This window comes from Mustelus asterias, chromosome 4 (genome assembly GCF_964213995.1).
Source record: "Mustelus asterias chromosome 4, sMusAst1.hap1.1, whole genome shotgun sequence".
Lineage (NCBI taxonomy): Eukaryota > Metazoa > Chordata > Chondrichthyes > Carcharhiniformes > Triakidae > Mustelus > Mustelus asterias.
In genome coordinates, this window is record NC_135804.1 from 103,742,285 (window position 1) to 103,769,208 (window position 26,924).

Below are 26,924 nucleotides of genomic sequence, written 5' to 3' on the forward strand. Positions count from 1 at the left end.
TAATCTCAGGCAGAGTGGCGGCGGACCCCTCCTTCCCCCCACTGATCTCAGGCAGAGAGCCGTTGGATGCTCGACATCTACCTCCTCACTAACTGGAGCACCCGAATCAGAATTTAATGGAGCATATTTGTTTCGCTCCGATTCTGGAAGGGCGAACGGGGTGATAAAGGGGGAAGTGCCGGTAAGGTTGGGTGTGCAGCCCATTAAGTCAATTTAAATGCATGCGAATGCATTTAAATGTCTGTTTTGGGCACGGTCCCGATCGCGGTCACTTTCGGGCCTTGATAAGGGGGGGACCAACGAAGAGGCGGGTGTGGATTGCGCTACTCACCTCACGCCCGATTTCATCAAGTTTTCGTGCCTGAAAACGGGCGCAATATGATGGTAAAATCGGGCCCTCAGTGTTATTCAACCTCACTTGTGAAAATATCACTCAAGGTAATGTACATTCCTAGTGCCTTACAACCCAATGCAATTTATAGCATTGGCACAATCAAATGAAAGTTAAATGTTTGATTAATGATTCAAAACTTGCAACAGCTGGAGTCAATTAATACTTTTTTCAGTTGCATATAAAGACTGTTATCGCCCTCCAAATACCTGGCTACACATCCGTGGCGCCTGCTCTTTAAGATTCTTACTATGTATTGAAAATGTCTCAGACAATCTTTAGAATGCTTTCAAGGTATTCAACCTCCCTGTTGAAATTTCCATTTAATTTTCAACAAAATACTGCAACAGTGATAGACATACAGCCTTATTGTTCCAGACATGCAATAGTTTCTTCCTCTTCATTCCTTTTTATATCACAAAAGGAAGGAGGACATTCCATTCCGCTGACTATTACCAAGTTTAAAGAAAATAGCCAGGCAAGGCTGAATGAAGCTCTTATAGTCACCAAGCCAACAAATTTTCTTTCACCCCCCTTTCGGGTCAGCAAATAAAGATTCTGTGTCCTATTATAAAGAAGTACTGCGAATTGAATGAGGTTTTTTTTCTGGTTCTTTCTTTTTGTTCTGCTATTATGCTGCACCAAATGCCAATGCTACCCAAGCTAATGTTGGTTGTACACCTATTTTGCAGGGTATGGTCAGGTTGGTGTGGGGTGGCTTTGGGGCTGCTTCTTGTAGCTCTGCTGTCACAATATGTACAGTAAGAAGTCTCACAACGCTAGGTTAAAGTCCAACAGGTTGATTTGGTAGCACAAGCTTTCGGAGTCTTGCTCCTTCTTCAGGTGAGTGAGGAGTTGTGTTCACAAACAGGACATATATAGACACGAACTCAATTTGCAAGATAATGGTTGGAATGCGAGTCTTTACAGGTAATCAAGACTTAAAGGTACAGACAATGTGAGTGGAGAGAGGGTTAAACAAAGGTTAAAGAGGTGTGTATTGTCTCCAGCCAGGACAGTTAGTGAGATTTTGCAAGCCCAGGCAAGTCGTGGGGGGTTACAGATAGTGTGACATGAACCCAAGATCCCTGTTGAGGCCGTCGTCATGTGTGCGGAACTTGGCTAACAGTTTCTGCTCAGCGATTCTGCATTGTCGTGTGTTGTGAAGGCTGCCTTGGAAAACGCTTACCCGAAGATCAGGGGCTGAATGCCCTTGACTGCTGAAGTGTTTCCTGACAGGAAGAGAACACTCCTGCCTGGTGATTGTCGAGCAGTGTTCATTTATTCGTTGTCGTAGCGTCTGCATGGTCTCCCCAATGTACCATGCCTCGGGACATCCTTTTCTGCAGCGTATCAAGCAGACAACATTGGCCAAGTCACAAGAGTATGTACCGTATACCTGGTGGATGGTGTTCTCAGGTGAGATGATGGCATACGTGTCGATGATCCGGCACGTCTTGCAGAGGTTGCTGTGGCAGGGTTGTGGGGTGTTGTAGTCATTGTTCTCCTGAAGGCTGGGTAGTTTGCTGTGCATGATGTGGAGATGCCGGCGTTGGACTGGGGTAAACACAGTAAGAAGTTTAACAACACCAGGTTAAAGTCCAACAGGTTTATTTGGTAGCAAAAGCCACACAAGCTTTCAGAGCTGCAAGCCCCTTCTTCAGGTGAGTGGGAATTCTGTTCACAAACAGAGCTTATAAAGACACAAACTCAATTTACATGAATAATGGTTGGAATGCGAATACTTACAACTAATCAAGTCTTTAAGAAACAGAACAATGTGAGTGGAGAGAGCATCAAGACAGGCTAAAAAGATGTGTATTGTCTCCAGACAAGACAGCCAGTGAACCTCTGTGGGGGTGACAAATAGTGTGCCATGAACCCAATATCCCGGTTGAGGCCGTCCTCGTGTGTGCGGAACTTGGCTATCAGTTTCTGCTCAGCGACTCTGCGCCGTCGTGTGTCGCGAAGGCCACCTTGGAGAACGCTTACCCGAATATCAGAGGCCGAATGCCCGTGACCGCAGCCTGGAAACCAAGATAGAGTCCATATTCTCAACTTGCGCTCAGGATGCAGACCAGCTGCGAAACTCTGCCAAGCAGACGAGACAAAGGAACTACACCATCTACATGCACACCAAGAACAGGAAACTTCAGAAACTCGGCATCACCACCAGCAGCAAACAAGCCTCCCCCGGTACCACAGTAGAAAACAGTACCACTGCAGGGAAGTCCATTGTCAACTTATCGGACTACACACTTCAACCAGATGAAATCGAAGTTCTCAGCTGAGGACTTAATTTTTGCCCCACCACCAAAATAGACCCCATCAGTCTCGCAGCAGACACAGAGGAATTCATCAGGCGAATGAGGCTGAGGGAGTTCTTCCACAAACCCCAAGAGGCCAACAACGAACACAATGGGACAGCCAATGAACTGGAACAGCCGACAGAGAGATCCGCAGTGCATCCGAAGAGGAAAGAGTCGAATTGGACTCCTCCGGAAGGCCGCTGCCCTCGACTTGACATGTATGCCCAAGCCGTCAGGAGGTGCGTCAACACCAAATTCATCAGCCGCACTCACAAGACAGCCCCGAACATCACCCAAGCACAAAGTAACACCATCCACGCTCTCAAGACCAACCGCAACATTGTCATCAAACCAGAGACAAAGGAGGGGCCATCGTCATACTGAACAGAACGGATTACTGCAAAGAAGTGTACCGACAACTAAACAACGAGGAACACTACAGACAGTTACCTGCAGATCCGACCAAAGAACACACCAGTCAACTCAACACTCTGATCAAGACCTTTGATCCGGACCTTCAGAACACCCTCCGTGCTCTCATCCCACGTACTCCCCGCGTTGGAGATCTCTACTGCCTCCCGAAGATACACAAGGCAAACACACCCGGCCGTCCCATCATATCGGGCAATGGGACCCTGTGCGAGAACCTCTCCGGCTATGTCGAGGGCATCCTGAAACCCATTGTACAAAGAACCCCCAGCTTTTGTCGCGACACGACGGACTTCCTACAGAAACTCGGCACACATGGAGCAGTTGAACCAGGAGCGCTCCTCGTCACAATGGATGTCTCGGCACTCTACACCAGCATCCCCCATGACGATGGCATTGCTGCAACGGCCTCAGTGCTCAGCGCCAACAACTGCCAGTTTCCAGATGCAATTTTACATCTCATCCGCTTCATCCTGGACCACAATATCTTCACCTTCAACAACCAGTTCTTCATCCAGACACATGGAACAGCCATGGGGAACAAATTCGCACCTCAATATGCCAACATCTTCATGCACAGGTTCGAACAAGACTTCTTCACCGCACGGGACCTTCAACCGATGCTATACACTAGATACATCGATGACATTTTCTTCCTTTGGACTCATGGTGAACAATCACTGAAACAACTATATGATGACATCAACAAGTTCCATCCCACCATCAGACTCACCATAGACTACTCTCCAGAATCGGTTGCATTCTTGGACACACGCATCTCCATTAAGGACGGTCACCTCAGCACCTCACTGTACCGCAAGCCCACGGATAACCTCACGATGCTCCACTTCTCCAGCTTCCACCCTAAACACGTTAAAGAAGCCATCCCCTACGGACAAGCCCTCCGTATACACAGGATCTGCTCGGATGAGGAGGATCGCAACAGACACCTCCAGACGCTGAAAGATGCCCTCATAAGAACAGGATATGGCGCTCGACTCATTGATCAACAGTTCCAACGCGCCACAGCGAAAAACCGCACCGACCTCCTCAGAAGACAAACACGGGACACAGTGGACAGAGTACCCTTCGTTGTCCAGTACTTCCCCGGAGCGGAGAAGCTACGCCATCTCCTCCGGAGCCTTCAACATGTCATTGATGAAGATGAACATCTCGCCAAGGCCATCCCCACACCCCTACTTCTTGCCTTCAAACAACCGCACAACCTCAAACAGACCATTGTCCGCAGCAAACTACCCAGCCTTCAGGAGAACAGTGACCATGACACCACACAACCCTGCCACAGCAACCTCTGCAAGACGTGCCGGATCATCGACACAGATGCCATCATCTCACGTGAGAACACCATCCACCAGGTACACGGTACATACTCTTGCAACTCGGCCAACGTTGTCTACCTGATACGCTGCAAGAAAGGATGTCCCGAGGCATGGTACATTGGGGAAACTATGCAGACGCTGCGACAACGGATGAATGAACACCGCTCGACAATCACCAGGCAAGACTGTTCTCTTCCTGTTGGGGAGCACTTCAGCGGTCACGGGCATTCGGCCTCTGATATTCAGGTAAGCGTTCTCCAAGGCGGCCTTCGCGACACACGACGGCGCAGAGTCGCTGAGCAGAAACTGATAGCCAAGTTCCGCACACACGAGGACGGCCTCAACCGGGATATTGGGTTCATGGCACACTATTTGTAACCCCCACAGAGTTTCACTGGCTGTCTTGTCTGGAGACAATACACATCTTTTCAGCCTGTCTTGATGCTCTCTCCACTCACATTGTTTTGTTTCTTAAAGACTTGATTAGTTATAAGTATTCGCATTCCAACCATTATTCATGTAAATTGAGTTTGTGTCTTTATATGCTCTGTTTGTGAACAGAATTCCCACTCACCTGAAGAAGGGGCTTGCAGCTCCGAAAGCTTGTGTGGCTTTTGCTACCAAATAAACCTGTTGGACTTTAACCTGGTGCTGTTAAACTTCTTACCTAGTTTTCTGCGGACAATGGTCTGTTTGAGGTTGTGTGGTTGTTTGAAGGCAAGAAGTGGGGGTGTGGGGATGGCCTTGGCGAGATGCTCGTCTTCATCGATGACATGTTGAAGGCTCCGGAGGAGATGTCGTAGCTTCTCCGCTCCGGGGAAGTACTGGACGACGAAGGGTACCCTGTCCGCGCATGTCCCGTGTTTGTCTTCTGAGGAGGTCGGTGCGGTTTTTCGTTGTGGCGCATCGGAACTGTCGATCGATGAGTTGAACGCCATATTCTATTCTTCTGAGGGCGTCTTTCAGCGTCTGTAGGCTTCTGTTGCAATCCTCCTCATCTGTGTATATGGAGGGCTTGTCATAGGGGATGGCTTCTTTAACGTGTTTAGGGTGGAAGCTGGAGAAGTGGAGCATCGTGAGGTTATCCGTGGGCTTGCGATACAGTGAAGTGCTGAGGTGGCCGTCCTTGATGGAGATGCATGTGTCCAAGAATGCAGCCAATCCTGGAGAGTAGTCCATGGTGAGTCTGATGGTGGGATGGAACTAGCTGATGTCATCATAGAGTTGTTTCAGTGATTGTTCGCCATGAGTCCATAGGAAGAAAATGTAATCGATGTATCTAGTGTATAGCATCGGTTGAAGGTCCTGTGTGGTGAAGAGGTCTTGTTCGTACCTGTGCATGAAGATGTTGGCATATTGAGGTGCGAATTTGGTCCCCATGGCTGTTCCGTGTGCCTGGATGAAGAACTGGTTGCTGAAGGTAAAGACGTTGTGGTCCAGGATGAAGCGGATGAGTTGTAGAATTGCATCTGGAGATTGGCAGTTGTCGGCGTTGACTACTGGGGCAGTTGCAGCAATGCCGGCGTCATGGGAGATGCTGGTGTAGAGTGCCGAGACATCCATTGTGACAAGGAGTGCTCCTGGTTCAACTGCTCCATGTGTGCTGAGTTTCTGTAGGAAGTCCGTAGTGTCACGACAGAAGCTGAGGGTTCTTGTATAATGGGTATCAGGGTGCCCTCGAAGTAGCCGCAGAGGTTCTCACACAGGGTCCCATTGCCTGATACGATGGGACGGTCGGGTGTGTTGGCCTTGTGTATCTTCAGGAGTCAGTAGAGACTTGTCTGTCTTGTACCTAGGTCCACCCTCTTTCTGTTGCACTCCACTGTGCCCTCTACAAGATACCTCTGTAGTTTTTCAGTTCAGATCAAATGATTGAATACTAACATTTTCTTTTCTGGATATCACGTTTTGATCTTGCAATTTCAAGCACCTCTTCATTTGTCTTATAGTCCGTAAATGTCTTAACATCCTCAGTTCAAAGGCTTTTATTATCTTCCATAGATCTTCATTTTTGTCTAGGTTTCTGAAGCATACGGGAAAGTGGAATGAATGTAGAATCTTATGCAATTCTTCTTTCTTAAAATCTTGTGTTTTCTCATTGTTAACACATCCTTCGCCTTCGCAAAATCATTTCTGGCTATCTCTATCTTTGTTCTGACTTTGACATCATCACATTTACTATCTTCTTGTTATCATTTGTCCTAAATGGAGAAACCTATTTATTTGTGCCAGTATGACACCATCCACTTTAATCTTCACTCTAGTTTCTTCTTATCTATTTCTTCCATCTACCATTGTCTTTTCTGTTCATGCTGAATCCAAATTCTCAACTTCTAAATTGTACTTGACCTGCACTATTTTGTAGGGCCTTTTCTGATTCTGGGGAAGTAGTGCTGTATTTTCAGCATACCACAAGTTCAGTTTTTTTGCTTCCAATTTTTACCCCTGAAATTCTCTTTGATGAGGAAATGGAAAATTGAGCTTCATTGATGCCACTTAAAGGCAAAAATACCCTTTAAACCAGTGGAGAGGTTCCCCCCACCCCAGCCCCGCCGATTCCCATTGACTTCAATTTTGCTTGGGCTCCTTTAGGTCACACTAATTTGTTTGGATGTCAGTAAACCTCCCCTCCTGAATCCTGTTCTTTGTTCATGTTTGGACCAATGCTGTGGTGAAGTCTGGAGCTGAATTATCCTGGCAGGATCTAAACTGAGCATTGGTGTGCAGGTTGCTGCTGAGTAAGTGCCACTTGACAGCACTGTCAATGACAACGTCCTGTCACTTTATTGATGATTGAGGGCAAACTGATGTGGCAGTAATTGGTTGGATTGGATTTGTCCTGCTCTTGTGAATGGGAAATATCTGTGCAATTTTCCTCGTTGTCAGCTAAATGCCAGTTAATGTAATGTAGATGCACTGGAATAGTTTGAGTAGATGCACTTGGATAATTCTGGTTCACATATTTTCAGTACTGCAGTTGAAATGCTGCCCATAACCTTTGCTGTATCCAGTGACCTTCCATCATTTCCTGATATCACCAATAACAGTCAAAAAAGTTCAATCAGATTCACTAGACCAGCTACCTACTCACAAGTTTAAACAACCAATCCTGCCACTACTGCAGCAGCGTATCATGATTCCAGAGAGAATTATGTACAGTAATACAGTAATACTTCTCGGAAGAAGCAATCACAGTATTGTTGAATTTAAAATACAGATGGAGCATGAGAAGGTAAAATCCAACACCAGTGTCTTGAGCTTAAACAAAGAAGACTACGAAGGGATGAGGGGGGCGTTGGCTAAGGTAGGCTGGGAGCAAAACTTTTATGGTGGGACAATTGAGGAACAGTGGAGGACTTTCAAAGCGATCTTTCACAGTGCTTAGCAAAAGTATATACCAGTGATAAGGAAGGACTGTAGAAAAAGAGATAATCAGCCATGGATATCTAAGGAAATAAAGGAGGGTATCAAATTGAAAGAAAATGCATACAAAGTGGCAAAAATTAGTGGGAATCTAGAGGATTGGGAAATCTTTAAAGGTAAGCAGAAAGCCACAAAAAAAGCTCTAAACAAAAGTAAGATGGATTATGAGAGTAAACTAGCTCAGAATATAAAAACAGATAGCAAAAGTTTCTACAAATATATAAAATGAAAAAGAGTGGCTAAAATAATCATTGGTCCTTTAGACGATGAGAAGGGGATGTAATAACTGGAAATGAGAAAATGGCTGAGGCATTGAACAGGTATTTTGTGTCGGTCTTCACAGTGGAAGACACAAATAACATGCCAAAAATTGATGACAGGAAGGCTATGGCAGGTGAGGACCTAAAAACTATCGTTATCATGAAAGAGGTAGTGTTGGGAAAGCTAATGGGGCTAAAGTTAGATAAGTCTCCTGGTCCTGATGGAATGCATCCCAGGGAACAAAAAGAGATGGTGGGGGAAATAGTAAATGCACTAGTGGTAATTTACCAAAATTCGCTGGACTCTGGGGTGGTTCCCGCAGATTGGAAAACAGCAAATGTGACGCCACTGTTTAAAAAAAGGAGGTAGACAAAAGACAGGTAACTATAGGCTGGTTAGCTTAATTTCTGTAGTAGGGAAAATGCTTGAATGTATCATTAAGGAAGAAATAGCGAGACATCTGGATATAAATTGTCCCATTGGTAAGACGCAACATGGATTCATGAAGGGCAGGTCATGTTTGGCTAATTTGGCGGAATTCTTTGAGAACATTACATGTGCAGTGGACAATGGGGAACCTGTGGATGTGGTGTATCTGGATTTTCAGAAGGCATTTGACAAGGTGCCGCACCAAAGACTGCTGCATAAGATAAAGGTGCACGGTGCTATGGTAATGTATTAGCATGGATAGAGGATTGGTTAACTAACAGAAAGCAAAGAGTGGGGGTAAATGGGTGTTTTTCTGGTTGGCGATCAGTGATTAGTGGTGTGCCTCAGGGATCAGTGTTGGGAACACAATTGTTTACGATTTACATAGATGATTTGGAGTTGGGGACCAAGTGTAGTGTGTCAAAATTCGCAGATGACACTCAGATGAGTGGCAGAGCAAAGTGTGCACAGAACGCTGAAAGTCTGCAAAGGGATCTAGATAGTCTAAGTGAGTGGGCGAGGGTCTGGCAGATGGAGTACAATGTTGGTAGGAATAACAGCAAAATGGACTATTATTTAAATGGTAAAAAATTGCAGCATGCTGCTGTGCAAAGGGACCTGGGTGTCCTTGTGCAAGAATCACAAGGAGTTGATTTGCAAGTGCAGCAGGTAATTAAGCAGGCAGATGGAATTTTGTCCTTCATTGCTAGAGGGATGGAGTTTAAAAATAGCGGGGTTACGTTGCAGCTGTATAGGGTGCTGGTGAGGCCACACCTGGAGTATAGTGTACAGTTTTACTGACACTGGAGGGGATGCAGAGGAGATTCACGAGATTGATTCCGGAGTTGAGAGGGTTGGCTTATGACAAGAGACTGAGTAGACTGGGGCTATACTCATTGGAATTCAGAAGAATGAGGGGAGATCTTATAGAAATATATAAGATTATGAAGGAAATAGATAAGATAGAAGCAGAGAAGTTGTTTCCACTGGTGGGTGAAACTAGAATTAGGGGGCACGGCTTCAAAATAAGGGGGAGCAGATTTAGGACTGAATTGAGGAGGAACTTCTTCACACAAAGAGTTCTGAATCTGTGGAATTCCCTGCCCAGTGAAGCAGTTGAGGCTACCTCATTGAATGTTTTTAAGGCAAGGATAGATAATTTTTTGAACAATAAAGGAATTAAGGGTTATGGTGAGTGGGCGGGTAAGTGGAGCTGAGTCCACGAAAAGATCAGCCATGATCTTATTGAATGACGGAGCAGGCTCGAGGGACCAGATGGCCTACTCCTGCTCCCAGTTCTATAAAACAATATGCATGTCCAGGATGCACAAATTGCCAAAATTTCTTTGGCGGTATCTCCCGATCCTGTGACCTGCTCCACCTGGAGGGACAATGGAAGCAAGGGCACAGGAACACTATTGCCTCTAGGTTCTCCTCCAATTTACACACTGTCCTGACTTGGTCAATCATCATGTCAAAATCCTGGAACACCCTAATTATCACAAATTTGGCAGTGTCTATATCACATGGTTTAAGAAGAAACCCATCACCACCTTTTGAAGGGCAACAATATAAAAAAAATAACAACAGTGGGAACAGATCTATGTGAGAAATTGCAGGTAAATTACCCAACCAATTTTAACTCCTTGCTTGCTGGATTTTCACCAGGGTGGCAGGGTTAAAATTGCCCCATGAAATTATAAAAAACATATTCCTCATGCATGCTTTTTCAGCCATTTTTCAATATAAGCATCCTGGCAGTTTTGTAGGGAACAATAAAAAAAAATACTCAAAATCTCTTTGTCCTTTAGGGAAGGAAATCTGCTGTCCTTACCTGGACTGTGGGAGGAAACTGGAGCACCCAGAGGAAACCCACGCAGAGACGGGGAGAATGTGCAAATTCCACACAGACAGTGACCCAAGCCGGGAATTGAACACGGGTCCCTGGTGCTGTGAGGCAGCAGTGCTAAACCACTGTGCCACCGTCTCCTCTCTGTCAAAGGGCTTCAAAGGGGTCTGCTCACACCTGCAGCTTCTGACAGGGGGAAAGGGAAATCTCCAGTTTATAGAACGGAGTGCTGCAATGATTTAAAATCCTGCCAGATTACCAAGGGGCATGGGGGTTAGAGTGACCTGGCCACTTCAGAATTTGCACAGCTGACAGACGGGAATACAGAAATTGATCACAGGGCTGCTGGAAATCACAATGCCAGGGGTGATCTTCAGGTCTGCCAGGGCTAGAAGAGGCGTTCCAGCCACGACACCCCCATCCCAATGGAGAGTGATAAGGTCAACTCCTTGCCCTCAGCCTGAGCCAACCCAACCTGAAGCACCCTTCCCTGCAGCCTGGCTGCAGCAGAGATGCAAATGGCCACTGGACCTGCCTCCTTGGGGCCCAAGGTTTTAGGCCAAGATGTCAGTTCCACGGGGCAGTCCACTCATTCAGAGCCTATCCCCCCCCTCAGCAACCTCGGCATTCAACGGATGGGGGGGGGGCACCATTTTTAAAGGGCACCCGATCTGAAAATATATATAAAAACAATCCCACCACAGAACATCCTGTACAGGCATGGAGAGCTTTCCTAGGAATTCCCCCTTGGATGTGGGGAACCCCCCCTCCTCCACCCTCCACGCAAGAACCTCACCATGGACATGGGAAGTTCTTCCCCCAAGGGAATGCCCCCCCACATAGACACGGGACATGGGAACCCACCCCCACCCACTGACATAGGGAAAGCCCCAAAGATCTCTCAAATATCCGTGGTGTCAGGGCAGTGCCAGGGAATGACCCTCTGCCCCCGGGGCTGTACTTACCTGTGCACTGCTGATGTGTTCTCTTCATCGGGTCTCTGTTTGTCAGGACCTGTTGCAACACCATCCAATGAGACATCAGTCGGGGGAAGGGGGAATCCCAGTGTCAGGAGATAATAGTGAAGGAATATGATAAGATGTTAGTATATGGTAATGGGATTCCCAACCTTTCATGGTGGGAACTTCAATACATCATTGTCAGGGGGTGAGAACAATCTGAAATTGTCCAGAGATCCCGCCGGCATAAAAGTCATTTGGGAACGTTAGGTAGGATGACCATGATAGCAAACAATGTTCACCGGGGTTATCCATCCCCACCGGCTTTCCCACCCACTGAAAACAGGGGTGGAGAATCCGGTCAACATTGTCTGTTTCATGGTCATCCTACCTCGCATTAACTTATCAAATATTACACTTGTTAAAGAACAAAGACTTTTTAAAGTCCTATTTTTCCTCTCCTAATATTTCATACCGCCCCATCACTTAAATGAGGAGATATAAAATATTGGGAGGTGGGACGGTGGCACAGTGGTTAGCGCTGCTACCTCACAGCACCAGGGACGTAGGTTCAATTCTGGTCTTGGGTCACTGTCTGTGTGGAGTTTGCACATTCTCCCCATGTCTGCATGGGTTTCCTCCGGGAATTCCAGTTTCATCCCACAGTCCAAAAATGTGCGGGTTAGGTTGATTGGCCAGGATCAGTTGCCCCTTAATGTCAGGGGGATTAGGAGAGTAAATATGTGGGGTTATGGGATAGGACAGGACTTGGGTAGGATTGTTTACGGTGCAGACTCGATGGGCCAAATGGCCTCCTTCTGCAGTGTAGATTCTATGAAATGTTACCTACAGTTGATCTAACCATTGCATATATAACAAAGAACAAGTATCAGAGAAACTGACATCAACAGAATTTAACTTTTTATAAATGATCCAGTAAATATTAATATATAAATGACCACGTACAATATATATTCAATACTTTGCTCACATTACAGAAATTAATATTCCACAGGTTTTACAATATAGAACATAGAACATTACAACGCAGTACAGGCCCTTCGGCCCTCGATGTTGTGCCGAACAGTGAAACCAATCTAAAGCCCCTCTAATCTACACTATTCCAATATCATCCATATGTTTATCCAATAACCATTTGGATGCTCTTAATGTTGACGAGTCCACTACTGCTGCAGGCAGGGCATTCCACACCCTTACTACTCTCTGAGTAAAGAACCTACCCCTAACATCTGTCCTAAATCTCTCACCCCTCAATTTAAAGCTATGTCCCCTCGTGTAAGTCATCACCATCCGAGGAAAAAGGCTCTCACTATCCACCCTATCTAATCCTCTTGATCATCTTGTATGCCTCTATTAAGTCACCTCTTAACCTTCTTCTCGCTAACGAAAACAACCTCAAGTCCCTCAGCCTTTCCTCATACGATTTTCCCACCATACCAGGCAACATCCTGGTAAATCTCCTCTGCACCCTTTCCAACACTTCCACATCTTTCCTGTAATGCGGCGACCAGAACTGTACGCAATACTCCAAGTGCGGCCGCACCAGAGTTTTGTACAGTAGCAGCATGACCTCCTGGCTCCGAAACTCAATCCCTCTACCAATAAAAGCTAACACACCGTACGCCTGCTTAACAATAATATATCTATTATATCCCTATTAAATCCATAAAGTGATTTATAATTTATGTATTCTACTTCTAATTGGATTTTGTTTTTGAAACCTCCACAATAATACGAAAACATTCTAACATGCTGTATTATGCCAATTGGCAGTGCCTATATTTCCATTTTGATCATTTTCATGATATTCTATCATGGAACATTTTTCATTCTGCCAACAATGTTATTCTGCCAACAGTATTGTACAAGACATTGGTAAAGCCACACCTGGAATACTGTGTACAATTCTGGTCACTCTATTATAGGAATTATATTATTATACTAGAAAGAGTGCTGTAAAAAATTACTAGGATGCTACTAGGACTTGATGGTTTGAGTTATAAGGAGAGGCTGGATAGACTGGGACTTTTTTCTCTGGAACGTAGGGGGCTTAGGGGTGATCTTATAGAGGTCTATAAAATAATGCGGGGCATAGATTAGCTAGATAGACAATATCTTTTCCCAAAGGTAGGGGAGTCTAAAACTAGAGGGCATAGGTTTAAGGTGAGAGGGGAGCGATACAAAAGGGTCCAGAGGGGCAATTTGTTCACACAGAGGGTGGTGAGTGTCTGGAACAAGCTGCCAGAGGTAGTAGTAGAGGCGGGTACAATTTTGTCTTCTAAAAAGCATTTAGACAGTTACATGGGTAAGATGGGTATAGAGGTTATGGGCCAAACGTGGGAAATTGGGACTAGCTTCGGGGTTTTAAAAAAAGGGATGGCATGGACAAGTTGGGCTGAAGGGCCTGTTTCCATGCTGTAAACCTCTATGGCTCTATGATAATGACTCTAGATACTACCAGACCTGCTGAGGATTTCTAGCATTTTCTGCTCTTATTAAAAATTCAATATCTCAGAGCACGGGCGTCATTGACAACTCACTCAAAGTCGCTATTACTCCTCTAAGTGGTGCTCTGACAGGTATTTTTCAATGTTAAAGTTGCTACCAGCTGTGATACGCAATAGTTCCTATTTGATAGTTAAATCAGACTGGTTGATTACTCATGGCATTTTACATGGTAAGAAAATATTGTAATTTTCTTACCTAACTCTGATGTTTTTAGATTGCTGATTATCTCTGTCTCTCCCTTCTGTTTCCCCACTTTCTTTCCTCTGATGCTTCTTTTGCCGTTGACATATATTTATTGCTTCTTGCGATGTGAGCGGCACTGACAAGGCTGGAATTTATCTCCAATGCTTAATTGTGCTTGAGAAAGTGACAGTGAGCCACCTTCTTCAATTGTAGCAGTCCACAGGGCATAGGTGCATCCACAGTGCTGTTAGGAAGGGAGATCCAGTGAGAGTGAAGGAATGGTAATATGGTTCCAGATCAGGACAGTGCGTATCTTGAGTGGAACTTGATGAGGCATATCTGGGAAATTTGCCACATTGCTGGGTAAATGTTAGTGTTGTAACTGCACTGAAATAACTTGGCTAAGGGCACGGCTAGTTCTGGAGTGAATCAGATTGTCTGACGGTTAGTACTTGTGATGGTAGAGATCTCATTTTCAGGTATGCCTGGTGCTGCTCCTGGCATGCTCTCCGACACTCCTCATTGAACCAGGGTTGATCCTTCCACTTGTCAGTAATAGTGGAGTGAAGGCCAGGCCATGAGGTTGCAGGTTGTGGTTGAGTACAGTTTTACTGCTGCTGATGGCCCGCACTACCACATGGTTTCCCAGTTTTGAGCTGATAGATTCAGAACAGATCTATCTAATTCAGCACAGTGGTAATGCCACACAACATGATGGAGGGTATCCTCAATGAGGAGATGGACTTCATCTCCACAATGGTGGCCTATGAATACTGTCAAGGACAGATGCATTTGCAATGGATAGAAGAGTGAGCATAAGGTCAAGGAGGTTTTTCCTCTTGTTGCTGCTTACACATCTGCCATTGGCCTAGTTGGGGCAGGTATCTCCTTCAGGATTTGGCCAGTTCAGTCAGAAGTTGTGCAACTGACCCTTTGCTTAGTAATGGACATTCAAGTTCCCCACCTAGAGTACATTTTGTGCCCTTACTATCCTTAGTGCTTCTTTCAAAAGGTGTTCAATGTGGAGGAGTATGGATTCATCAGCTGAGAGAACGCAGTAGATGGTGATAATCAGGACGCTTCTTTCTGGTGTTTAACCTGATAAAATGAGACTTCAGTGGGTCCAGATGTTGAGGATTCTCAGGACCATTCCCTCATGACCATATACTGCCACTTCTGGTGGATCTGCTCTGTCGGCGGGGCAGAAATGGTAATAGAGGAGTATGGTAGATTGACTGTAAGGCTTCATTTGGTGAGTATGATCATGTCAGGCTCTTGCTTGACTAGTCTGTGGGGCAACTCTCCTAATTTTGGCATAAGAAGGACTTTGCAAGGTCGACTGTGCAGGGTGTGCCTTTGTCATGTTCAGTGCCTCGGTCAATTTTGGGTGGGTCCATCTGCTTTTATTCATATTTGACTTTTCTGTGTCGGTTTGATCCATCTGACTGGCTTGCTGGGCCATCTCAGAGGGTAGTTAACAGTCAACCATGTGGTGTGGGTCCAAAGTCACATTTAGGTCAGATCAGGTAAGGATGGCAGATTGCCTTCCTGAAAGGGCATTGGCGAACCTGATGCAGTTTTATGATAATCCAGTAGCTTTATGGTCATTAAAAATGAGACGAGATTTTTATTGCAGATTTACTGAATAATTTAGTTTTAATTCCACTAGCTGTTCCTAGATCTCTGGATTACTAATCCAGTAATGTTACCGTCCAGCCTGTTGTGTTCCACATCTCTATCTTTTTCTTTTCTCCATGATGAATGGAATTATGTGATAAGGAAGGGAAGGGAACCGACGGCTGAAGATTGGATGGGCAGCTGGAGTTGTGTCTCCCTCAGGGATTCCTTTTCCATTCCTTCCTTCAATCACCCAAGCTTCATCCCATTGCCCTTGTTCCATTGCGTCTCCTTCAGCTTCCCAATATCCCATTCAACTTGCTCTAAGCCACCCTATCCCATTACTACTCTGCACCACTTTACCTGTGGATACTGGAATCAGTCGTGTGGCAATACAAAACTTGAATATTGCTGAAATGGGAGACATGGTGCCAAAGCTTTGTGTCTTTCACTCATCAGCGCAAATGCAAGAATGCCAAATTTCAAACAATCACAACAATGTATATTACAGGAGAAAAGGGGGCTGAATGATTGGCAAGTTGACTCTGGACGAGGCGATGCCATGGAGAAAGCAATAGGTAAACAGATAGTAAGAGCTTCTACAAGTGTTTATAAAGGAAAAGAGTAAGCAAAGTGAATGTTGGCCCTCAAGAATGTCTGGAGAATTAATCGTAGAAATTGTCATCCCTACAGTACAGAAGGATCCCATTCGGCCCATTGAGACTGTACTGACCACAATCCCACCCAGGCCCTATTCCCATACCCCTCATTTGTCCTGCTAATTCCCCTGACGCTACGGTCAATTTAGCATGGCCAATCAACCTAACGCGCACATCTTTGGACTGTGGGAGGAAACTGGAGCACCCAGAGGAAGCCCATGCAGATATGGGGAGAAAGTGCAAACTCCACACAGACAGTGACCTGAGGCCGGAAATTGAACCTGGGTCCCTGGCGCTGTGAGAGAGCAGTGCTAACCACAGTGCCACCATGCTGGCCGTATGTAAGGAAATAAGGAAACGGTGGATGAATTAAACAGATATTTTGTGTCTGTCTTCACTGTAGAGGATACAAATAATATCTCAGAAATAACAGTGAATCAGGACGCAAAAGGGATGGAAGAATCTAAAACAGTTACAATCAGCAGGCAAAGGATATTGAGAAGATTATGAGAACTAAAAGTCCCCAGGTCCTGTGGACTTCATCCTAGGATCTTAAAAGAAGTGGCTGCTGAGATGGTAGATGTATTTAATCTAGTTTTAATTTTCCAAAGTTCCCTTAATTCTGGAAAGGTGCCATTGTATTGGAAAATAGTGAATGTGATCCCTTTATTCAAAAACGGATAGAGATAGAAAACAGGAAAGCACGGGCCAGTTAACTAAACATAGGTTATAGGGAAAATACGAGAATCTATTATCAAATAAGTTATACCATGGCACTTAGAATATCTCTCTGCATTCAAAGGACCACAATCAGATCAACCGAGATTGATTTATTGGAGTCCTCTGAAGAAGTATCAAGCTTTTTTTTACTTTAAAGTTTATTTATCAGTATCACAAGTAGACTTACACTGTAATGAAGTTACTGTGAAAATCCCCTAGTCGCCACACTCCGGCGCCTGTTCGGGTACACTGAATTTAGCATGGCCAATGCACTTAACTAGCACATCTGTCAGACTGTGGGAGGAAATTGGAGCACCTGGAGGAAACCCACACAGACACGGGGAGAACGTGCAGACTCCACACAGACAGCGAGACATGCCGAGAATCAAACCCGGGTCTCTGGCACTGTGAGGCAGCAGTGCTAACCACTGTGTCACCGTGCCACCCACATGGATGAAGGAAATCCTCTGGATGTGCTGCACTTAATTTGCAGAAGGCATTTGACAAGATACTACATCAAATTACTACTATGCAAAATAAAAGTTCTTGGTGGAGGGGATAACATTTTAGCATGGATAGTGGATTGGTTGGCTAACAGGAAACAGAGAGTAGGCATAAGGGTGGGCAGAAGGACAGAGATTGGCAAAAAGGGCATGAAGGGTCTGATGGGGTAGGTGGAAGGGTAGAGCCAGGTATAGGTGACGTGGAAGGATTGAGTGGGTGGTTGGAAGGGCAGAAACTGACATAAGGGCATGAAGGTCCTAAAGGGGCAAGTGGGGGCATGAGGTGGCATGGATGCTGCATGAGAAGTGTCTGGAGGGTGAAGGGGGTGTGAGGGGTATGCGTTGGAGGTCCTTAATTTTTTTCACCTGGACAAAGTTCCACGGCACCAAAATGAACCTTTCAAACAGTCCACCTCGATACCTGGCACCCCCCCCCCCCCCCCCCGCCCCATATGGTTGCCTCTGCACTTCTTCCTGCGTCACCTGGTCCAACCCATGTTCACAACTGCGCCTCCCACTCATGAAGGTGCCATCTTTGTGGGCATTTTCTCCTGGGGTGGATAGACCAAGCTAGAAATTGTACCAAGTTCCCTGCCCAACTCAAGGATGAAAATCCAAGCCAAGGGCCAGAATTGTCTGGCTGTTCATGGTGGTCCTGCCAACCACGTAGCACCACTGTGGATTTCCTGGCTGTGTGGAGTACAGTCGATGGAAAATCCCATTGACAGTGGCGGGACCAGAAGACCCAGTGAATCCCACCGTGAGAAACATGCTGCAGGGAGGCCAAAAAATCTCCCCTCCCCCCAAGGAGTCTGCAAAGAGACATGGATATGTTAAGTGATCGGGTAAAAGTTTGGGATATAATGTGGGAAAATGTGAAATTCTCCACTTTGGCAGGAAGAAGAGTAAAAAAGTTTATTATAGAGAGAGGCGGCAGAACTCTGAGGAACAAAGGGATCTGGGTGTCTTGATACGTGAATCAGGATATATGAAGTATTTGTAATATATGTAATGTGGGAGTACAACAAGTAACTAGGAAGGCAAATGGAATGTTATTTTTTATTACATGGGGAATGGAATATAAAAGTGGGGATGTTTTTCTACATTTGTACAGGACATTGTGAGATGACATCTGGAAAACTGAGTACAGTTCTGTTCTTCTTCTTTAAGAAATTATGTAAGTGCATCAGAAGCAATTCAATAATTTCCCAGTTGCTTTCTCCATGACAGCACCTCAGGCAATTAGAGTCAACTTGTCAACCGATCAGAACCTGTTCTCCTGTAATATAAATTGATGGCATCGTGTGAAATTTGACATTGTTGCGTTTGTCCTGATGAGTGTAAATAATCCACTCAACTCCTATTTTCCTCGCTTCCATTTTTCCACTTTGCTCATTTTTAAATAATTATCCACTCATAACCATTCCCAGTTGCAACCCCTAAGATCCAGAAAGGCTAGAGGTCCCCTCAATTTAAGAATAAATAATTCACTGGTTGTGGTTGTCACCAGCAATGTCAGAATTTAATGCCCAACCGAGAATGTCTTTTACTGGTGATGATGATATAACATTGATTGGCTGATGGAAAGTCAATCACTCTGCTGTGGGTCTGGAGTCACATATAGGCCAGACTGAATAAAGGTGCCAGACTTTCTTTTGCAAAACCAATTAGATAACCAGAAGGTTTTTTAGTTTAATCCGACAGTTTCAATATCGATTAGTTTCAACCAGTTTCCCTCCTCCTAACTTTCCTTCGCATCTACTTATCTCAAAAATAGTTTTGTTTGCTTTAAAATTCAACTTGGATTTCAAACAATTTAATATGAGGGCAAAAATATTCTTTCCAACTTTATTTTTTCCCACATTTTTTATCTATCCCTCCCATTAATCAACCATAGAACCTATTGTATATTTGGGGAATTACTGTGGTTGGCATGGCCCCTTTAAGAGGATAGTCACACAATCACTCTGTGACATCACCAGGACCTGCACAGCCTGCTGGCAGTTGGGGATTGGAGCCTGTACAGTGAACATTTAAAATAAACCTGCCTGCTGTTTTTATTAAAAGTTCTGTGGACATCCTGAATGGAAGTGATCTCTGCACCCCTGCAGCCAGAGACAACACACCATATAATCCCTACAGTGCAGAAAGAGGTCATTTGGCCCATCGAGCCTGCATCGACTCTCTAAAAATGCATCCCATCCAGGCTCTCCCCTCCACCCAGCATATTTACCAGGGCTAATTCACCTAACCTACACATCTTTGGGCACTAAGTGGCAATTTAGCATGGCCAATTCATCTAACCTGCACACGGTAGCACGGGCGGCACGGTAGCACAGTGGTTAGCACTACTGCTTCACAGCTCCAGGGACCTGGGTTCGATTCCCGGCTTGGCTCACTGTCTGTGTGGAGTTTGCACATTCTCCTCGTGTCTGCGTGGGTTTACTCCGGGTGCTCCGGTTTCCTCCCACAGTCCAAAGATGTGCGGGTTAGGTTGATTGGGCATGCTAAAATTGCTCCTTAGTGTCCTGAGATGTGTAGGTTAGAGGGATTAGCAGGTAAAATGTGTGGGGATATGGGGGTAGGGCCTGGGTGGGATTGTGGTCGGTGCAGACTCGATGGGCCAAATGGCCTCTTTCTGCACAGTAGGGTTTCTATGATTTCTATGAAAACACTGGGCTTCTATTAGGAACCTTGAAGATGGTTGAAATGCCACATCAAAAGAAGTCTTACAATGAAATCTTGCTCCACTGCCTTACAGGACAAAGAAGAGTATGGTGAGGGCAGGGATGGTGATAGTGCCAATGCCCAAAGGCATGGCTCAAAGAAAATATTTTTAAAATTTGCATTAGATAATCTAAGTCTACATTTACTGGACGGTGATATTTTAATGGGCTACTTGAAAATAAGTTGATTATTTGGTTGAAATAATGGCAATGAAAAGATATAGGCTGTCAGAGTTGCTGATTATTATTACTGACTTCACTTTGAAGTTCTGATTGTTTTACAGCAACTGGAATGATATTTTATTCATGCAATTCCAGATGAAAATTGCTGTTCAGTTTATATTAAAAACAATAAAAAGTCAGAGCTAACTTGCAAAAACTATGAACAGGCCTTAGCAGTGGAAGAGAGCTGTAGGTTTGGGCAGAAGGCAGCAATGTTTTAAACAGACAACAGTAAATAGATATCACCTTGCCTTAAAGCTTATTGTGGTCTAACTGGAAATTCGCCTAAGAACAAAATAAACAACAGTGGAGCTCCCATCATCGGAATTCTCATCAATTAAGTGAAAATATGTAAATTTTAGATCAAGACTTAAGACACCAAACTTAGTGTTATTTCTTTTATTTTGCAGAATTGCAACCTCTAGGATTTGGAATTCCCTTATCTCAAGTCATCCTCAATGACTGTGCCCGTAAGAAGAAGCAAGATGCAGTGAAGGAAGGCCGGAGAGACTGCCTAGACTTGGAGACAACAGTAATGAGATTTCGGGCCAAGAAGCAACAGAAACATGTGTCTGACAGCGATACATTGCTGCAGTCAGCATCAGAAATAGTAAATGAGCCCCTCTCGCCAACCTTTCTGGATAACCTTTCTAGAGGCCACAGGCGGGTATGTAATTTGTCCAATGTGAGAAGTCAATCTGGACAAGATAATAGATATTTAGCATTTGCCATGCTGTATTATTGTAAGTTGTGACATGAGTTTCTCATGACATCCATGATGATGTTTCCTGATCTCGCAAAGAGGCAATACATGGATGAATCACACTGCATTAATTTCCTTGGAGAGTGAGATTCCCTTTCAAATGTAATTGCTCCACTCTCCTTTGTTTCTTCTCACAACAGCATCATGCGCCATCTCCAACCAAGATACTCCAAAGATAACCAGTATCTAGACTTTGAACAATGCAAGCAAAGGCTAGGAGGTGCAGAAAATTAATTGCAATGATCCTACCTACTCCTGCTTTGAAGCACTTGATCTCATTTATGATTTCAGTGCAGAAGCATCTGTGGTTTGAGCAGTTGAAAATGCTGATATGACTTGCTATGTGCTTTAAAATAGCTGTGTCAATATCTAAGTCCTCTCTAATGAGAGTGGCAACAGCAGTAGACAGCCATGTTACTATTTCACATTAGAACAACGAATGTAAAGAGATCGTAGATTTTATAAAATCCATTACAGGAAGAATGTGGACTGTAGAGGGTAATTTGCCATGAATTAGTAAATATGTCAGCTTAACTCAAAGCATAAAATAAACACTACCCAGAAAACAGGTCAATTGTGCTCATCTACCCTTCCAGCTTTAACAGTAATTGGCCTTGAGCTTCCTTAAAATATGCTTTAAAAAAAAATCTTCCATCATCTACTGCCCACCAGAGGGATGTACACAGGAGTTTCCTTGTTCTGCTTATTTGCGTTCTACTTGCTGCAGACAATAGTGTAACACAAGTTTAAAGCTACAAACTTCTGTGCAGCTTTTAAAAAGACAGTTCAGCCTCCACTTTTCAACAGAGTATCAACAGGAGAGACACAGCGAATTAATCCATGCAATATACTTGTGCAGAACTATGATCGTCAGCAGTATCTGGCATGACAGCTAACCAGAGAAGCATAGTGCACAATTTCACTTGTTCTGAACTCCCAGTCCTCAGAGAATATTGAAGACAAGTTGAACAAACTCTAGCTATCATGGAGCAAGCCAACCTAATACCATGGTGTTTCCATTGAGCATGAGCAGCTGAACAGACACCATCGGTAACCCCACCCAGCCAGCAGAAACAATGTGGGTGAGTGCTTCGTTTGTGAAAATTGTCTTATTGCCCCTTTCCAACTCAAAATAACACTGAACATCAGTTTGAGTCCATAACTCAGGTCAGGAACACTTCGACCAGATAATGGTATGTGACTTGTGGATATATTCAAACAGGGGTTTGGTGACACAATGTGACTTTAAAGTGGGTCTGAAGGCTGAGTACAGATTAGCAGCATAGGAAATGTTGAAATTGATTACCAAATGTAGAAAATAGTTTCATCATAGTATCATCGCTGATACCCTTATGTTATAAAGCAAATGTCTTCCATAATTCAGTAGTAGTGTCAGAATATTGTTCTAACATTTTTAAACATTCTCTCTTAGAATGTGGGTGTTGCTGGCTAGGCCAGCATTCATTGCCCATTGCTAAATGCCCTTAAGAAGATGACGCTAAGTTACCTTCTTAAACTTTGGCAGTCCATCTGATGTAGGTGCACTCACAGTGCTATTATGGACGGAGTACCGGGATTTTGACTCAGCAGCAGTGAAGAAATGGTATTTTAGTTTCAGGTCAGGATAGTGTTTCACTTGGTGGAGAACTTGCATGTGGCCCTTTTCTCATGCATCTACTTCCCTTCTCCTACTCGGTGGTAGAGGTTGCGTGTAGAAGTTGCAGGTTTGGAAGGTGCTGTCGAAGTGAGTTTTTGCAGTGCATTTTGTAGATATACAAACTGCTGCCACTGTGCATGGGTGGTGCAGGGTGGGGTGTGGGGGCGAGGGTGGGGGGGTGTGGGAGTGAACATTTAAAGTGGTGGATAGTGTGCCAATCAAGTAGGTTGCTTTGTCCTGGATGCTGTCAAGCTTCTTGAGTGTTATTAAAACAGTACTTGTCCAGGCAAGTGGAGAGTATTCATCACACTCCTGACTTGTGCCTTGTAGATGGTGGGAAGACTTTGGGGAGTCAGGAGGTGAGTTACTCACTGCAAGATTCCCAGCCTCTGACCTGGTTCTCACAGCCACAGTATTTATATGGCTAGTCAAGACTAGTTTCTGATCAATGGTAACCACCAGACGTTGAACGTGGGGGATTCAGCAACAATAATGCTATTAAATGTCAAGAGGAGATGGTGAGGTTCTCTTGTTGGAGATGGTCATTATCTGGCACATGTGGGTGTACATGCCATTTATCAGCCCAAGCCTGAATATTGTCCAGATCTTTAATGCATATGGACATGGACTGTTTCAATATCTGAGGAGATGTGAGTGTTGTTGAACATTGTGCAATCATCAGTGAACATCCTCACTCCTGACCTTGTTGTAGAAGAAGGGTCATTGATAAAGCAGCTGAAGGTGGTTGGGCCTATGACACTACCCTGAGGATCTCCTGTAGTGACGTCCTGGGACTGCGATGACTGACCTCCAACCACCGCAACCATCTTTCTTTATGCTAAGTATCAAATAAAAATGAAGATTTGTACCATATTATCATAGGCATCTGTTAATTAGCCTATGGTAGACATGCTACTCTATAAACCTGCAGATGGAGATTCTAAGAACAGAGGAAACAGAAACAGAGCAATTCTTTCCAGTTAAACACCAGCATTAATCAGTCAACATCTTATAAACCAGTATTTTAAACATCCCGAAAAAAACGACATTTTTGTCAGCTCTCAGTCATCGTTCTTCTCCTCTTTGCAGTAGTTGCGGTTTCCTCTTAGCTGTGACCATTCCATTCTATCTGTCAGGTCCATCTGGTTCCTGTTGTTCCACCAATCCAGACAAAATATTGGTAATCTGAAGGCAGAATATCCTTTAATGTCTTCAGTTATTTTTCTGAATCATTACTGATACTTGCTCCCTAGTTTCCACTGCTTGCCTTGAGTGTTTACTGCTCCGTTCAGGGCTCACTGTTTTTTCATTTGAGCATTTACTGTTGCCTTAGTACATTTTGCTCCTTTCTGGTCTATGAGTACAAACTGATCTAATGTCCCCTTGGTCCAAATTCTCTGTACTGTGCGTGCAAATTAGCCCACATTCAATTCATGCATTTACATCACTCAACTATTCTTCTCAGTCCTCTTGATTTGTTATTGATTGTTTGTATGCACCCAAAATCCTTGCACACTCTCAAACTCATACCTCATTGAGTTCTCACTGCAATTGTATCCTGAGGATTCCCTGAACAGATCCAAAGATACAGGTCACCCACTCTCTCCTAAGTGATGCATTTGCCATCTAAATAAAGCTAACTGTTCCAGGTTGTCCTAGTGACAGTTGATGTGAGGTAGGACATGGGTTAGCTCGTAGAAAGAACCCCAACTCCTCATATAGTGCAGTAAGGATTTCTGCAGTACTTCTTTCGTTGCAATTATGTTTACGACAAGTATCCTGGATTTCATTGGGAATTCTTTGGCCACAGTGAGCTAGCCTTATTCCAGATTAATGTATCATCACCTATCTCAAAGTCACTCAGCTGGATTGCGGAATGATTTCTGTGAACTTGTTTTACAGGGTGCGGTGTCTGTCGACTCCATCACTGACCTGGATGACAATCAGTCACGGTTACTGGAAGCTCTTCAACTCTCACTACCAACGGAACTGGAAAAAAAAAGTGTAACAAAGACCAAAAAAAAGCTCAGTCTGAATCCCATCTTCCGACAGGTCCCCAGAGTAGTGCAGCAGTGCTGTCTGCACATCGAAAAATATGGTAAGTATCAATATACGTTAGCACCTTGATTAAAGCATATATTATATGCTAACTGCAATTTTCCAATGCCAGTTTGATTATCTGGCGCTTCAAATTTATTTTGTGGAGAATTTAGGAGGTCTTATCCTTCTATGCTTGTGGTGAGGGAGAAATTCTCCTACCTAAACTTCAGCCTGAGGGACGAACAGTGTGTGCAGCGTAATAACAAAAATGAAAAAGGCTGCAAATACTCAGCAGGTCAGGCAGCATCTGTGGAGAGCGAAGTTTATTTATTAGTGTCACAAGTAGGCACACCGCAATGAAGTTAGTATGAAAATCCCCCTGGACACCACACTCCGGAACCTGTTCGGGTTCACTGAGGGAGAATCTCGGACTGTGGGAGGAAACAGGAGTACCTGGAGGGAACCCATGCAGACACAGGGAAAACGTGCAGAGTCCGCACAGACAGTGACTCAAGCTGGGAATCAAACCTGGGTCCCTGACGCTGTGAGGCAGCAATACTAACCACTGTGCTACCGTGAGTCCTAGCTAAGTTGTGTGTTAACTAAGTTGTGTACCTAGGTTGTATGCTCACTAGGTTGTGTGCTAGCTAAGCTGTGTGCTCGCTGGATTTTGTGCTACCTACGTTGTGTGCTACCTGCATCAGAACAAATGAGCATGGGTTCATTACACATTGCAATCTCCTCAATTGATTTTGACACTTGTCTAATATTTCACCCAGGATCTAAGGCAGACACAAAACTTGTCAAAAAAACTATGCTGTCGACAGGAATCTTTTTTATTGCCTTCCATGTCTTTTTTCCTATTTTTCTCATATGCTTTTTTAACTTTTCTACCTCCTTTCATGCAGCTTTTTAATATTTTTGTTGTATCTTTTATATTTGTTACCTGGCTTGTGAGCATAATCTAGCCTCTCCATGGGACCCAGACTTTGATACAACCTCTCCTCTCTCCTTACTGGAATATATTTGATTTGTTGCTATTCCATTCCCCATTTACATTTTTTCAATTGTTAATTAATGGTTCTATTTGACTATTTGTCATTCCACTTAATCTCTCCAAGGTACCTATTTATCGCACTATAATTTATTTTACTATTTGATGCGCGACAATCAAGCACGAGGTACAAGGCTTCAGCGATTGAAGGCTTTTATTGACAAACAATGGAACTATCTTAACACGAGTACACCATTCCAGACTGGAGGGGTCCCGCCTGAGCAGAGGGTCTTATACCTCTCCCAGGAGGCGGGGCCCGACCGGGATGTGCCATAACAGCATCCACCACAGGTATATTAATCCCACAGTGTAAACACCCTAGCCCAACAACAACATTATAACAACCCCACAGTGTCAACACCCTAACCCAACAGCAACATTGGAATAACCCCACAGTGGTAACCAACGATGGTTCACCACATTCACCCCTCCTTTGAAAACAAAGGCCAGCGGGGTGCGAAAACAGATTACATATATACAAAAAATCTACAAGTCCAGACGGTCTGGAGGACCGCACCGTCGCTGTGATCTCCTCAACACCGGTTGTGACACCGGAGCAGGTGCTTGCGGTGGCGTTCTCTCCAAAACAGCGTCCGGCTGTCCCCTCGAGGACTCATGGGCCGGTTGACCCTGGTGAAGCGGTGGTGCAGGGGATCCCGGTACCTTCTGTGGTGGCGCCGATCTCCGAGTCTCAGGCAAGCTGTACATGGGAGTATAACTGTTATGCACTGGTCCCGGTGCTGACCGCGCCACGTCCGGGGAAGAAATAAGTGATAGGGGATTCGTGACAGGGGGTATGGGAGCGACAGGAGTTGCTACGTCCCCTGCGGGTGCCAGGTCTCGAATCGAGACTGTGTCCTC

General features: G+C 44.6%; 1 protein-coding gene across 2 annotated transcripts in view; it reads left to right on the top strand.

Moving 5' to 3' along the window:
* Positions 1–26,924, top strand: part of arhgap36 (Rho GTPase activating protein 36) — a 194,943-nt gene that overhangs the window by 132,346 nt on the left and 35,673 nt on the right. For both annotated transcript variants that reach the window (XM_078211501.1, XM_078211502.1), the window contains exons 4-5: positions 20,960–21,216; positions 24,872–25,067. In XM_078211501.1, coding sequence (XP_078067627.1) covers positions 20,960–21,216; positions 24,872–25,067 — 453 coding nt within the window. The remainder of the gene's footprint in view (positions 1–20,959; positions 21,217–24,871; positions 25,068–26,924) is intronic.